General features: G+C 35.6%; 1 protein-coding gene across 2 annotated transcripts in view; it reads right to left on the bottom strand.

The window, feature by feature from the left end:
• LOC118194085 (PDF receptor-like) overlaps positions 1-17,412 on the bottom strand; it is a 583,685-nt gene that overhangs the window by 172,060 nt on the left and 394,213 nt on the right. For both annotated transcript variants that reach the window (XM_085813435.1, XM_085813434.1), the window contains exon 3: positions 15-106. In XM_085813435.1, the coding sequence (XP_085669561.1) occupies positions 15-106 (92 nt within the window). The remainder of the gene's footprint in view (positions 1-14; positions 107-17,412) is intronic.

The raw sequence follows: 17,412 nt of genomic DNA, 5'->3' as shown, positions 1-17,412 counted from the left end.
TACTAATTTCTTACCCTAATGTCCAGCTTTTCGCATTCGCTGTAATTGGTCCACGTACCTTGAGACCATAACCCATCTTCCCCGCATCTTCTATAGGCCACAGCAACTAAAAAAAGTACAACGCAACTAGTTCAAACATTTCATTTAAAACTAATTCAAACATTTAACAAGCAAACTGAAAACCAGCAAGCAGATATATTGCAACGTACCATGTCCATGCCAGATTACATAATTTGTGAAAACACCGTAATTTATTGTTTAATCATTGTTTGTAAATTTAAATCCTCAGGTTTGAGCAAATTTTATTTTTTCAATGTACAGTAAAAGCTCGGAAAATGTCGAATGCCATGTAAGTGAGTGGAAATTTCAAGTAATAGAATAAAATGCTATTCACATTAAAAATATAAGACACACAAAAAAATTGCAATTCACATTAAAAATATAAGACACATAAAAAAATTGCAATTCACATTAGAAGAGCCAAACGAATGGACGATAAAATTTCCTGTTTAAACGTATAAAAATAGTCAACTTACTCGTTAACAACGGAATCACGCAAGCCTACATTTAAAATTATGTATGACAGTTATCTCAAACTTAATTTGCATGCGAGCGGTAAATTTGCGGACGAGCGGTAAAGACGCTGAACACTGGTAGTTCGGTCGGAGGTTCGAATCCCGCGAACGGGCTGGCTGCATGGGCGTTTCCGTGGTTTTACCCATGCCTAACGTGTATACGAGCCAGTTTGCCTTAGAAAGTCCTCCACGAAGGCATCCCTCCCTTTAGGCAGATAGCCCTCATGCGCTTTGCCGTAATTAAATAATCCAATCCAATCCTTAATTTGCATGCCCAGTGCACGATATAAAAGCAGCTGATGAGCCGATTTTTTTAACGAAAATAAAAGTTTTTTTGACAAAACAAATATTTTAAATTAAATTTGAAACTTCGTTTACAAAATATTTATCAAAACATATATAAACAGTCATAATAATGATGCAAAGAAAAATTCTTTCTGAAATCTAAATATTGGTGACTGCAAGGAATTTCTAATTGCTACACTTTGTAATTCAAACCTATTAGTAGCTAAATACTAAATTTTCAGACTGACACTTCAAATAATTCTAGTATGTTGACTTAATCACTTCAAATTTTTTGAAACCCACCTGCCTATTCAGGATTGCCTATTTTGCATGCTAAGGCCAAAAATGGTGGCCATTTTATTGTGCAGGCACCAAATAGGCGGCCACCGTTGCCTCCTACGAAGGGACGGACGGTTACAACCATGCTTTCTCCGAAATTCGAACCGGGGCCCCTTGGAATTACAATCGCTTCCTTAAGTACTACACCGCTTGGACGACCAATCACTTAAACTAAAAATAAACAAATTACGAAAGCTTTTCAAGAAACAGAATTTCAGAATAATTTATAACAATTTATCATCTTTCGTTTATTTATTGAAATTTTCTTTGACGCAAACAGAAAAAATACATATCAGTGGTTAAAAAAACAATAGAGCTCTCACGTTTAAGTCGGTTTCATTCTCTCACCTCTTACATAAAAGACATGAAACGTATTAATACTCAGATGATGCATCTTAGATTTACACCTTAGTATTTTTAAAACAGCAAGGGGACGTAACTAAATTAGAAATAGGACTTGAAAGAACTTATTGCTAAAGTTAGTAATTTGTTTTCGTATTTTATATCTTACATATGGGAAAATGTCAATAAAGTTACCATTTCTTAGTAACTGGATTTCATATTTTATATCTTACATACACACATGCACTTTTTTCAAGATACAAAATATGTAAATAAAAACTATAACTTAACTCATTTTAATTTGAGTATTCCTCTCTGTAGTCAAGAAATAGTAGTTGATTAAAGTAAACTTTTCTGACCTGCGTCATTTCTAGATTAATCCGTATCATACGACTTTTACGTAACACTCTGACGAAAATAGCTTACACAAAACTTCAGCCAATAATAATTTTAGAGTTTTATTGATTACCCAATCAAATGGTATTGAAACCGAAACTAACCCATTTTTAATTAGGATTTCATTCTGAAATACACGCTTCTGCTCCTTTTCCAAGCTAGACTTCTGCTCGCTGTTATTCTCTTCTTCTACAGCATCAAAAATGTAAATGTTAATGTTCTGGAACAGGCACGAATAGTGCCGCAAAATGTTTAACTAAAATAAAAGAAATGCTCTTTGCACTTAGGCAGTTGAGGAGATGGTTCCAATAGTAGTTATTCGGCGTGTTATTTTAACCTGAAAAGAAGCATTATTTAAATCTGCTATAACTATTTCTTATTGGATCTGTTACATCTGTAATTATATTTCATGCTTCAACATCTCCAATATGCGACATTTCCAAAACCATCCCATATATAACATATTAGAAAATGCTGCTGCGGTAAGGAACAATACTTATAGTGTGACGGAGATTGACGCATAAAGATGTTAGTCGTTGTGAATAGTTTAATTTTTTTTTATTCTTGAGAAACAGATTCATAACATGAATTACAGAGCGTAATGGGCGCAGTCTGCGCGCTCGTTTTAGATTACATCCGAGCTTTTTCTACATTTGTATAACAACTAATTTAAATGGGGAAAAGGATAGTAGGCTGCAAGCAAGTTGAGAAATAGCCGAAGAGCTGCAGAGTTAAGGCACTATTGGAAATAAAGCTTAGAATGTAAATTTATATATATGTATATTTTTTACCTTGCATAAATAGAGAAAATAAAAAGGGTTTTAAATCCTTCCCTCTGTTATCGATACCCTACGACAGCGTGTGTGTATTTTTGGCGGGAAGGGTGATATTCGTTGAAATTGATTTTATTATTGTTTAGTTTAGTTTATTTTTTGGGATGGGAGTCCGAAATGTTTGGCATCCCCATGCCTTAGTGGATGCACCACTATCTTTTCTTCAAATTTCTTGCTTTTTGTTTTTCGCTTTTAAAGTACCTTGTGTAACACCACGTCGTTATTTCCATGTATTTAATTTCAATATAAAAGTGATAAAAATATTTCGAGAATGCTATCCGTTTGTCAGCAGCCAAAGAAATATCACAAGGGCAGAAAAGGAAACATTGCAGGAAAACACTTGCAATTTAATAACGGAAGGGAAAAGATCATACAGAAAATCAATTCTCGGGTCTGAAATCTAATTTACTTAATATTAGCTATTCAGACCGGATCCTTCCTTCAGTTTATCTTTTCTGCCAGAATTCATTTTATAAATTTAAAAACGATAATCAGTTTCTAAATTTATAAAATGAAGAGGACCAAATCTCGGGACTCCGGATTAGCTTTCGATCATCAGCGAATAGAAAGAGGATTGTCCTTGATAACAAACATTTCACGAATGACGAAATTTATAAATATATTAAACAACGAATTTTTATTCAGCTGGCATGGAATTATAAAACAACAGAACTAAAGCATTTCCTTAAAGTAATTCAAAAGGATTTCTTGATTTGAAAGATTTCCCTTAAACAAATTAAATTCTTAAGTTCGCCAAGCCTGGATGCCGGAATAGGTTAAATTCGGTTTTAGTCACAAAGTAATTACAATACACATTTTTCATTTCTAGACGAAACATTGTTGATCGGAGAAATAACATAGCTTGAATAAGTTTGATCGATCAAAGGAAAAGACTTTATACTAGACTTGTAGATACTAGACTATACTAAATACTTGTAGATTTGAAGATCTTATTTTTCGGCTCAAAATATCTTTGTTATGGAACTATTTGCTTTTGTGAAACCAAATCAAAATAGCATTTATTTGAAGATCTAGTTCGAAACAAACATGAGCTTTTACGAAAATAAAAGCATAAGGAGAAGTATAAAAGATATGAAATATAATTATAAGAAATTTCTAAAGTCGCCCTGATATGTATAGAGGTAATTTCTGTTGTATCGTTCTTTGAGCTTAGGTTCGATTCCAGGAGAAGGTTTGGGCATTTTTACATAAATGTATATTGTCTGCGTGGCATGGGATACACAAAATATACAGCGAGCCGAAAGCCTTTACGAGTGGTTTGGTGGTAAGAGAAAAGTGATGAGAGACACTCGGACAACCCCGGGGTACTCTCCATCAAAACTGAGGCAGAATTGTACTGTCCCTATATATTGTTCACGATCTATAGCAGCGAAGGACGCAGACTTGCGCTCTTTGTCACGATAACATTTGTAACTTGTTCTGATTAGGTCAGCCAAGTGAGATAAGCTGCAACAAAGGAAAATTTCCTACAACAAAGGAAGAACAGGAAGCCCCACATTATTTTTATTCATATCATATAATACTTTTCCTCATTTTAATTAAACTTTTCCTTATTTTAAATAAAATATCTGATGTGGACATCACTTGACTTCCTTTTGCAGTCTATTCAATTATACACATTCTTGCTGCACTTCATTTAAACTTATTTCCTCCAATTTCTCACTTCATGGCAAAGCAAAAATACATAAAAACTCAATCTTCATTAATAACTGTAAAATCAAGAATACCCTAAAGCACCAAATACAGTTAAAACAGTTAAAAAATGTTTCTTTACAATTAAAAATTAAAATTTCTACATAAAAACAAGCAAGTCGGCCAGCGGGCAGGAAGACAGATTTTTCGGTGCAGAAGATTGAAAGTTTACTTTTGGTTCCACTCGTCAAAAAGCTTCTGATTTTGCACAAAACTGATTTTATTCCCTGTTCTGCTAACAGTTTCAAATGTGAACAAACGGCGGCCTCGCCAGGCTTATCTTAAACTTTTAAATTGCCGATAATTCTGCAACTATTGCATGCAGATTAACTAAAGGTTTAAAAAACCTTAACCGGAACATAAGAACAAGATAATTCAATCACTTTTAAAGCAAAAAATGCACAATTTACCAATATATAAAAACGCTGGACTCACGAGCCGGGTAGTAGTAATCTTAAAACAAATTATTTTTAGAAAAATGACGAAATCTAACTTCTTATAGGGTCTCCAATTACTATGTGGGGACACCCTATAAGAAGATCCCACCCCACATAGTGATTGGAGACCCTATAAGAAGATCTGACCCTATAAGAGACCCTATAAGAGATCCTATGGGAAAATCTGTTCCACCCACATAGTTCATACACATTTGGCTATCTAACAGCCAAATGTGTATGATAATGTGTATGACAGATAAGCGAATAATCGCTTGAATTCGGAATAAGAATTGAACAGTCGGCTCCTTTCTCAGAGCGTACGGCAAAGCCTCCACTTGGGCTTGAACTCAAAGTAATAAGAAATAAAACTTAAATAATGCTTAACTAAAACGATATAGCCGGAGCTATCATATTCGAAGTAGTTGGCCTTTAAATATCAAATAGGCTTACGAAGCTATTAAGGGCCTGAAATACGGCCGAGCGTAGTAGTAGCTTAGAGAGAGACGTAGCCAAAAGACGAACACGCGATAGTCAGAAACTCTGAGGCTCCCCTAACAAAGTCAGTGGAACTTCGACTTAAATACCGCCCTTACTCATTTGCATTACCCGCGATTCTAAAAGCACATTCTGGTAGACAACTGTAAGCTGAAATCAGGAAGAACAGGAAAGTAGCTTTAACTAAACTGTTAAAAACTTAGGATAAACCTTACAACTATACTCGTGTTTAGGAAGCTTTCATACACTGCTGGCCATCCGAAATGCAACAGCAAAAAGGACAAGAGATATCCGAGCCAATTTTATTTCAGAGGTTACACATAGTATTAATGTTAATTGAACTGAAATACAGCTTTCTTTGAAATGAGGAAGACGGGAAAATCAGTAATGAGCGTTGCCTCCACGTTTGTCAGTCACTGCTGCTGTACCCTGCAGCATTGAGTGAAAGAGGCTTTGGATGTGTTGTTGGGGAATGGAAGCCTATGCTGCCTCCAGATGCGCAGTCACAGTAGAAACTAGGCCAGAATTTCTGTAGTACAACAGCTAGTAATTGCTGAACCTAGCTAACTGTTAAGCTTCCGCCCCAATTTTGAGGAAGAACACCACGAAGGCCGTTCGGAAGGTAGCCACCCCTATTCTCGTACCAACAAGCCCTCGAAAGGAATTTCAGCTCACCGTACATTTTGAGTGCCGCGTGCACCCTATGCCGCATGCACCCTATAAAACCGTGTATAAAGAGAGGAAAGGTAGTCGATTTGAACGAACTAAATTGTGCTCTCGTGAGATTTGTTTTTGCGTTCAATTTCAGTGTGCTCAGGAATGAGTTCGACCGAGGCAGAATCGTTCCATGCAGAGATTGCAGAATTTTCTTCTGGAAAATCGATTCTTGTGTCGGAAGTAGAAAAGCAACAGGGTCACGCGAATGTGGAATCGGTGGATGCAGGAGGGAACAACTGATGTACAAGAGCAATTGCAATCGCCTCACACCACTTCATAGAATACAGGCATATTATGCGCATAAGCACTGAAGGAGTGCACTGTCAATCCGCAACCATATTATAAAGCATGCAGTCTGCAGCACAACAATGGGTGTGTGTACAAACATTTCGACGTCGTTTACAGTGCAATGAACTCTCCGTTAGCATCTATTGCTTCGCTTACCTTAAACTTTAAACCAGAGGCATCTGCGTTTCCAATGGTGAATGCAGATAGGGATATCCGAAGAGCATGACATTGTGTTTTCGGACGAATCACGCTTCTGCCTGCAGTACCACAATGGCCGGATTAGAGTTTGGAGGCACCCTGGAGAGAGGCTGCTCGACTGTTGCGTTTTGCGACTGGTCCTGCACCCTGTGTTATGGTGTGGGGCTGTATTGGATTCCTATCCCGGCCCCTCCAGTACGCACTAGTAGTACACTTACCAGCTAATGGTACATCTCTGAGGTTTTTCAGCCTGTTCTCCTCTGAATGCCTGGGATGCCACTCTGTACTACAAAAGCTACTATAACCAATGTAGAAACCAATAGTTAAGCAAGATCTTGTGCTTAAAATATATAAACTTCTGACGGCTCTCTTGTTGTCCCTGGGAGCTGTTGCTAGGCGTGGGACATACACCTGTTTACCTATGTTAGACATCAGGTGTCCGCGCCCTCCACCACCAGTTACCAGCCTGTTCTCTTTCTTTACTTTCAGGGCTTGCTTGCGGTCTCATTTCAACAGGACAGTGCGACCACACATAGCACGCAATGTTCAAGCTTTCTTCTTATCCCACCATATAGCATTGTTATTCTGGCCTGCTTATTCTCCAGATCTATTGCCCATCGAACATGTCTGCTCAATACCGGAGAACGCCTAACCCGGTACACCAGATGAACTCTGACATTTTTGGACGCCTCAATTGCCCAAGCTCAATATAATGTTTTTAAGCTTTTAGGGTTATAATTTTGCAATTTTTATGCTGTTGCTTACTTCGGCCTATAGTATTTGATTATATAAAAATACACATTACTTTGATAGTTTTCTGATGTAGTTGTAAGTTTTAAACTTTTAATTTGTTCTTTATTGCATGAGAAACAAGCTGAATTTTTTGCTTCTTTCGTCACACCAACATACTGATGACGATGCTGGGAAACTTTTAAATTTCCTTTTTTGCTTTTGGGTTTGGCGTGTTTTGTTCCCATTTTTCTTGCAGCTTCTGATTTTCGGTTTTAGCGTATCGTTTATTCTGAATTGAACATAAGATGAATTTCAAACGTATTATTTTATTATTTATTTTGCATTTTAGAGACATATCTATTATAATAAATGTAAAACTTTCTTGAATATAGCTATATAGACCCGAAGAATGAATAAAATGTTCATTTCGTACTTTTCACAAAACTGATATTTTCTTAAAATTTAAAAATGCCAAAACTTCAATATTTGTGTCATTTAAAACATTTTTATTCTTCGAAGTTTATATTTACGACAAATATTTGTGAAAATAAATCTTTTTGCGGACAAATTGTATATAAATATCAAACTGTATATTTCGATTTCACAAAATGTATTCGTAAACATAACTACCATCAATAACTGGTCGTAAAATACAAAGCTTAAATTCAATTTTACAATTTTTATGCTTATATTTTCTTCCCAACATAGAGTTAAGCAGATCATACTGATATTCGACGGTTCTAAAGATCAGATTACACGTATCTGTCTATCAGTTTGATGTGATAATCCTACGTAATGAATACTGCATCAAGAGATTATTTTATCAATCAGGGAACACTACTGTATTATGAAACTAACAGAAATAATCAATGAAAATAATTTTTTTAAGGAAATAGAGGTTTCAAAGAATTACATTTTAAGAAAATTTTATCACTCGCTTCCCTAGGGTTTCACCGATACTCGAAAGCTAATTCGAGTGCCTGTAATTAGTGTGGAGATTTATTTATCTTGACTAACTTTTAATTTTTAATTAAAGCAACGTTCCTTTCAGTCTCGTTTTCGCCCACATTTTCATACCAGAATGTTAATAAGCTAGCACGCGTGTAGTCAAATGAGGTAGAAAACAACTGTTTTGCCTACCTGAAGTCAACGCTTTGAATTACTAGCGATTTGATTCTATGCTTCTAGCATTAGCCTTGAAGGGTCGGTTAATTTAGTTAGAATAATTCGAGAAAAAGGTTTAAATAAAGTATAGCAAAAAATGTGTATAAGTTAGTAGGCGTACAAAGTGTCCACATCAGACTTTTTAAAATCGAAACGTATAATGCCATTTTAGACCATATTTCTTAAATTACATAGAGCCCATAGCGGAATCATAGGTAGGGGTTTTTCCCTTAGTGCCCACATAAGTCCTTAGCGGCATTTATTTTCGCATCCGCTGGTCGTAGACCTATTCTTCTACTTAGAAAAATGTTTTAAATGGCGCAGAGTTTCATGCTTTGACGATTTTAAATTTAAAGGAATCAATTTTGTATTTGTATGAAATACGAATAATAACATTTTAAACGTTGCTTCGATTCTTATATTTAGGAAAATTTGGTACTCGTTATAACAAATAAAACAAAACTTTTGACTTCTGTAGGACAAATTCTGGCGGAGATTAAAATTTGGAATGATAATCAGGGGCGTGCACAAATTGAAGAGCAAAATGTATGTATTTTTAATAGCTAAAAATAAAATATTCAGGAAAAGGTTTGTGATTCTAAGAGATTACGTGATGGGCGTTTTTATGCAGCTTATTGTGAAAAATATTGATTCATGTAATGTTTTTGAGAATGGAACCTCATGTTCACAATATATTTTTACAGAACTCGTGTTCCAGAAAACAGGTTTCAGCATAGGCACGAAAATAACTCGCACTATTTTTTGCATTAATTAAAAATGAAAAAAGTTTATTAAAATTTTTGTACGATTTCCAGATGATGAGTCTAAAGTAATAAAACTTCATGAGAACATAAATAACGAACTTTTAGACTTCAGAAACTTGTTAATTGTGTCAAAATTCTTTCGGCATACCAGATGTAATAAAATTATAAATTAAGACAATAAGAAATTAGAAAGCACTATCACTGAATGTCATTTAAGGAGAAAACATCAACCTCGAATTATCTTAATGCATTTACCCACCGATCCCTCAATACAAATTACATATGACTTCAAAAATCGTAAATTTTGAAATAAAATATCTCTGTTAATTTTTATCGCACGGGAGTCAAACATTTCGTGTTTTCATTTTTATAATGAATGCAAAATTTTCCTAAGGATATAAGGCATTTTCTCCCTTCTTTCCGCATGCCTTTCATAGTTAACTCGAAGCATACTCAATGCATGTTCAGGTTCAGGTTCAGGTGGAAGTGTAGTGGGACACCCAATGTTTACTATAAGTAATGTAAACATTGTTTACTATAAGTAATGTAAACATTGGGTGTCAATGCACATTCGAAAGGTCCAGGGTTGGAGTCCCTGGGAGGGCAATGCACTATTTTCACGTCTCATGCTTCAAGAAAATTTAATGATATGGTGGCGCCCGAACTAAAAAAAAAGGGGATGGAGGATAATTCGTTACCAAGATCTGGCGATTGCATTCCTTCATCTCCAGTCACACTCTAAAAGGAAGAGAATATAAGGTTTTTTCTCCCTTCTTTCCGCATGCCTTCGTGGTGTAACTGGAAGCATACTAGACGCGTATTCGGGAGGTCCAGGGTTCGAGTCCCAGTGTAATTGCATAATTTTCACGTCTCCTGCTTCAAAATAACCTAATGACTCTACAAGTATAGGAAGAGAAAAAACGCACAAAAAGTTAAGATTTTCCAATTTTTACAAAACCAATTTCTTTAAAAGTGCCGAAACATGAATACTTGTGTCATTTAAAACGTTTTTGTAACTGGAAGTATATGTCACCGACCCACGATTGCGAAAATAAAGACCGCGTAAGGACTTTTGTGAACACTGTGTGAGAAGTTAGCAAACTTGCATGATCAAAATCGGTTTGCATACTAAAGCCGAAAAAGTTAATCCCTTAAGTTTTGAGAACTACATTCTCGAAATAATAGATGCTAAAAAACGAGTACGTAAAACGCTGCCAGTCGAGACGACGTTTAAAAGGACTGCGCTCCCAAGTTGTATGTCTGCTCGGTAAAATTGCGTAGTAGGGTTTGTTGTTTACATTAACAGTTTAGTTTTAGTTCAAACATTTCTGTCTGTTTTCCTTCTCTCGCCGCTTCAGGTGAAAAGAAGCTGATGAGTAATAACGATGATTTGTTGATTGACCTTGCTGTTATTAGCTTCTCGTTTGTTTTTGCCTCGTCTGAAAGTGACGCTGAATATACTGCCGTCGGTTATTAACTTGATGGCCACTAATAATTGCAGTCGTGCACTTCTAGTTAAAAAGTACTGTTTTCTTAAGTCATTTCGGTAAGTGTTCAAGCATAATCTATTAAGCCTGACAGGAGAGTTTAATTAAGGTTGGTTAAGGATTTTTATTTAGTTGTATGCAAGATAAGAAACAAGTTAAGACAAAATTTTAAATTCAATTTGCGATAACTGCCCCTAAATTTCTTATTGAACTTGGTTACTTCTCCTTTCCAACCCAAAGATAGCAACTGCTGTTACAAACTGCTACATTATAAATCACTCTATAACTGCGTCATTTCAAAAATAATTAATATCATAGAATTCTTTACTCATTTTTAACGACTATTTTCACGTCTCATGCTTCAAGAAAATTTAATGATATGGTGGCGCCCGAACTAAAAAAAAGGCGATGGAGGATAATTCGTTACCAAGATCTGGCGTTTGCATTCCTTCATCTCCAATCCCACTCTAAAAGGAAGAGAATATAAGGTATTTTCTCCCTTCGCTAATAACGCATCAGCCAGTAATGATATTAAAATTTGCGAAATGAAGCTTAAATTGGCCAATGAAAATGAAGTGAAACCAAAATTTAAAGAGACTTATGTAGGCATTTGAGGAAACATCGGCGCATTGCCTTACCTGTTGGTTTGCTTTCACCGCTATTCTTACTTAAAAGCAAAGAAATCATGAAAATGTAAAAACTGTTAAGGAATGGGCGCAGTTTTTTTTTTTTTTTTTTTTTTTTTTTTTTTTTTTTTTTTGCCCCAGTTTAGTTAAGTGCAACAAGAAATTGTTTTGCCGAGAGATAAAATGTGTACCAGATCGCTGCTGTACACCTTCATGCATCTACATTCAGCCACAAGCGAAATAATTATGATGTCTCATCAAAATTTGGTTTCGTTAAGAAATTTTGTGACATTATTTTAATTATAAGGTAAATTTCGTATTCATTTAAACATTTTCAATTGAAAGAACTGGTTTTTACTGTTTATAAACTGTAAAAGGAAATAACGGACATATTGCTTGTTTGAAGTAGAAGCAAAGAAGCTGGAGAATATTTCATAAAGAAGGCAGGTTTTGAAAGAATACTTCGCTTCTTGGAGTTGTACAAGGGATTTCTGGCACTGAATATGGAAACTTCGCGAAACACAGGCAATTTGCCTTTTTAGGGAAAAAAATCCAATGCTCTGGTCGTGGGAAAGTGGCCATCACTGAGAGAGTTACCTTATTAGGAAAGAACGATATGACCCAGGTATAAATAATTTTTTCTAGTCAGGCTGCTGGGGAGAAAAGAGACAGAAAGAGAAGCAGCGGACAAATATAATTCGTATCAGATGATAGCGAACGGGAGAAACGAAAGGTTGGAAGGATGACTTGAAAGGATGACAACACCGGGTTCTACGACAGGAAGAGAACATAGGAAAAGCCAAGAAAGGTGGTCGAACCGTATTTTCAAAACACCCGTTTAGCTGAGTGGAGTATACGAAGTGGACCGTCTAGCCAAAGAAAGGGGCAGATTGAGAGGACGGGGAATCCATACGCCCCGTTTCGGCATCGAGCATCGTCCATCGAAGATTGAGGAAGAAAGCAGTTTTAGCTGCAACTTGTTTCATCCCACGATTCGGACCAGCAATACTGGAGAAATCAACGCACTACTCTCTGGGCGAAAGACGGTAAATTACCGAGAAAAGAGAATACTGGAAGAAATTATCTCGAACATCCTCACCCTGGGAATAAGGCTAGCGCACCCTGTGATCCGTGTCATCTAAACTTTCTTCTTACTAAGGACATTTTGGACTATCAATTCGTTGGACTTTTATGAACTCATAAACTTAATATATTACCTGCAGGTATGCCACTTTACATGTGATATTTTACATATATAGAACTTTATACTTATTCTTTCCTTTAAAATGATTTTGCTGAATTGATAAGTTGTTCTGAATATCTTAAAAAATAATATTCCCCTTTTTGTATTGTTTAAATGAGAAAATAAATGAATAAAAATAAAAATGCTCTTGCTTTTCATTGAAATAAACCAATTAAATACGGTATTTAATTCGAAGTTCCACTGATGTGTTATTCGGATAGTTTTAGGTTAAATCCGCTTATATTTGTATGGAATATTCTGAATCATTATTTAAATTAAATTAAATGACTTTATTTAAAACTGCAAATAATAAAATGTAAACTATCATTAGAATAAATAACTATGCAGGCTATCATCTACTAAATGCAGACTATCATATCCGCCATCCCACAGCATCAGGAACAGCGCTACGATTTCTCAGACAACTTAATGCATTTACATTCACCTACCATCGAAAAAATAATATCATCACCAAAATCTAGTTTTGCTAAGTTATAAAATGCGCCATAATTGCTGCTACATTTTCATGTATCTAAATTGAATTCGATCGCCATTGAAACAATTATGATGAAATGGAAATAGTTCTGGAATAAAATCCATATGTTTGCTAAGAAATAAAATATATACGTGCAATCGTGATTGCTGCTATAGCTTTATGCATGTACAGTCATGCACCACCGAAAGAATAATGACGTCATAATCAGAATCTAGTCTTACCAAAAAATAAGGGGGTACAGTCTTTTGGTTATATCTATGTAAAGGAACGTGAAAAACGTGCAATGCCCGCGCCAGGTTTCGACGTTTTCAATATTCGCAAATGGTTTCGTAGTTTCGTAACAGAAACATTTTACATCCATGTGGTTGTCTAATTATCCGATATTATATCTCCGGTTTGCTTAACTAAATTCCATTTTGTCTTTCGGATCTAAGCCATTTTATGTTTTTCAGCAAAATACACGGTTATTCCCAACCTGAGAAATAATTTGAGAATTCTTAACAAATAAACTGCACAAATGATATTAAATTTTATTGCATGGGAATTGTGCTAAACTTATAAAATTCGTATTAAATACTTAATCTGAAAGGTTTCAGATTTTAAACTACGTCCAAAGGGGCGTCTTTTGAACATTTTGTGTGCTAGCGTTATTTATTAAATATCATGTTCTTCACACTTAAATCATAAAACTCAGTTCAACAGCAATATCACAAAATAATTTTAAAATGAGCATATCTTTAAAATTTCGGATACAGAGTCTCGCGCGCCGGAGATTTAAAAAAAAGTTTTCATATAGTGTTGCCATTGCTCGCTTTGAAATCGTTTAGTTTGTTAATTAAAAATTCGTTGAAGTGTTACAAAATATGAAATCGATAATAAAACAAATTTAAAATTCATATTAGACTTTCTACATGCCCATGTTCTATGGAAAATTAAGTTATTCAAATTTTAATGGCTCTAGGTACCGTTGTTTTAGCACAATGCGAGAAACATGCATACATTCATGCAGATTTTCATTATTTAATTTCTTTAAATATAACACAGGGCGATAATATTTGGTGGAAACAATTTGAAAAGTGAAACGCTTATCGTGAATCGACGCAAAATGCCAAAACGAAATTAATAGTCTTTCTGGGCAAAATGCCCTGTTGGACTAATAAATAAAAGCGCATTCTTAACAGTTTTAATCTCTATCATTCCAATTTTTTTAATTTGAAAGCCTAACTATTTTATAGTATAGTTTCTGTACTATGTACTTCTAAGTTGCAGTTGAATGTGAAGAATCTTAAGAATTAGTAAGCGAATAATCGCTTGAGTTCGTGTAGAAAACAACAAGTGAGAAGAGTGAAATAACCCTTTATTATTCCAACTATCTCTTCTGTCCTAAGAGATATCCTTTCTCTTAGGCGGAGAGCCCTAGTATGCTTTACATAATTAATTAAATTAAAAACATCGCTCCGCCGAAAATAAAGTTAATTTCTTTATACTTAGCCTGGTTTATCAGGTACTGTAATTATTTTTAGAAAAAGGCCAGTCAATTCTGTCGACCAATCATCTATCTATGCTATTAAAAATCCCTGCACAAATTCACCAATAACCCAACAAATACAAACAATAATCAATTCCAGCCAAAAGAACTTCGTTCTTACATCAACGAAAGGTCATGGCAATTGCGTCGGGAATGAAACAGCAGACTTCCTGGCAAAGCAGGCAGCCCTCGACCAGTCAAGCACTACCATCCATATCCCATGCCACGCTGAAGTTTACGCTAAAAGTGATGGCCAAAGAAAAGTGGCAGAGACAATGGGACCAAGAACGCATTCACGTCTCCCATGTGTCGATACTGAGCGCACTATTTATAATTATTATCTCTCTCAATATATCTCTGGTTATGGACCGTACCCAAAGTACTTCTATGAACGAAACCTTTCAGAGACTGAAATATGCGTTTGTGGCAATCCGGGTGATCCAGACCATTATTTATACCAATGCCCAATAACAGCAAACTATCATATCCGCCATCCCACAGCACCAGGAACATACTTCAAACGCTTCCTGATAATGCACCGGAAGATCCACATTAGTATCAAAAACATAATTGACACACTCCATCGTCAAGGCTTGGAACTGTGTACACCATAACTGTTATAAGTGCTTCTTCTTCTCTGGCACGAACGCCAGTTTTCCAATGGGCGTGCCTTTATAGTCATTGCAATAGATTATCTTAATGTATCAAGGTCAGTACTGATTTAGAACCTAGACAATACGACCATAGTTAGGCACATCAAAAATGGCATAACTGGAACTGGTGAACTCTACTGTATGTATGAACTCTGACCCAATCCATGTACTTTTCATGAGCTGTCAATGAACTGTGAACCATCTATGAACTGCTACACTGTCCCAAAAACATCACATTAATAATACAATAACTTAGCCAAGATAATAATTTTTAATGTTTTTCTATTCAATTCTATTTGCTTATTTGTGTTGTATACATATACTTTTATTTATATTTATAATTTCACCATCAACTGTAATGTAATGTCATTGTCATCAGCAAATGTATCTCCTGGCCATGCTCTGTACCACAAGTTCTCTTTGCCTTAATGAATAACGTTTCAATTAAGACCGATGCGTGGCATAAGTACGCTCTGTGGAGGTGTTTTTCTCAAGACGGTTAGTGTGAAGGAGCGACACCAGTTCTGCCAATGGTGATGTGTTGGTGCTTCCCGCACTTAGTGCTGTCCTGTTCTGGGCAAATTGCCTCTTTGGAATAATAAATGCCTAATATGCCCATCTTCCTTTATATGACAGGCATATCTATGCGTCTTTGGAAAGATTTTGTTTGAAATATCCGAAAAATAGCTGAAGCCACAATTGATTGAAGATGGTGATGAATACCATGTCTCCAAAACGGTTATAATTACCCAATTATCCTTTCTATCAGTTAAACGATTCATTACAATAAAAAACACAATCGAGCACCTCAGCCAAATTTGAATACACTCTTTGACACGATATCTGAACAAAAATTTGCTACTTTAGTGGAAGAAGCACAATATGCGGTAGCCACTCCAGGCTTCGTAGTTAATCCAATGTGACTTTTTCCCGTGGGAGGTTTGTCAAAAATACATCCAATGTCCATCCACTCTCCGTTTATCCCCAGTACCTTCGCAATTGTATCGCCGATGTTGTGTATCTGGTCGATCGTGATACACTGGTAAGGGGACAGAATAGATAATTGTTTAGATGTTTACCGCATAGGCAAGTGTGAGGATATTGAGGATTTGCGAAACATGGAAAACAACTTAAAAAGTGCTTTCAGTACAGTTATAAGGATCTTAAGTTTTACTAATGTTTATTTTATTTTAAAACTTTACTGTTCTCTCTTATTTTCCACTTCAGGCCAGAATAAACGCATTAGTCTGTGTATGCAAATTGTGCTTGCAAACTCTTAAGAATTTAAGTTGTATCTTTTCGCCAAGTAGAGAGAGAGAGCGAGTGAGCCTTCTCGCCACTTTATTTCGAGCGTACTTTCAATCGGTTCCTGTCTATCTTTAAGGCCAGAGGTTTAATCCTCTTGATATTAAAGACGTATTTTAGTTTACCCACAGTTTGCGTACTATATACGTGAAAATCTAAAAGGCCAATCTTAGTGTTATTAGTCTGTGTCTGTGTAAAGTATTCGAGTTTAGCTCTTCTTTAAATTTAGTTAGCTTGTAGTTCTTATTTTCTTACGTTCAGATCACAAGTGTTTGGTCTTTGTATCCCGAAGTGCGGGAGCACCTGTAAATTGTGGAGAATAAAGGGTAATTAAACCCTTCTCATCTTTGTCCTCTCTTCTACAGTCCATAAGGACATAGTTTCCAGTAAACTCACTGTTCTACTCAGGACACTCACATGTTCGCAAAGCAGATAAGGAGAAATAGTAGTCCTGATACAGTAAGATTCCGTATCGGTTGCATAGTTTATTTGTTATAAATTTTTGAAATGCTTCATGGAAATATGAATAACGATATATAAATTCATAAGAGTATTATACAAGGTGATCCAAAATTCGTGCACATCAAACTTTCAAAAACTGTGGAAATTCCAAAATGGATATTAATATATAATTGTTTTAAAAAATAATACGCCTATATAGTAACAAGTATTACCCCTTGGAATTTCTCTTCCAGTTTATGCACTTAAGTTTAAAAAACGTTTATCTGATCCTAAAATAGAAAGGAAATTTTTCCCTGGCAAAACATCTGTATATTCCCACAGGAAGTGGAAACAT

The sequence above is a fragment of the Stegodyphus dumicola genome, chromosome 3, assembly GCF_044657685.1.
Source record: "Stegodyphus dumicola isolate Sdum_Otavi_A_Nest chromosome 3, ASM4465768v1".
NCBI lineage: Eukaryota > Metazoa > Arthropoda > Arachnida > Araneae > Eresidae > Stegodyphus > Stegodyphus dumicola.
The sequence above is the reverse complement of the archived record's forward strand: the minus strand, read 5'-3'. Positions and strand labels throughout refer to the sequence as shown.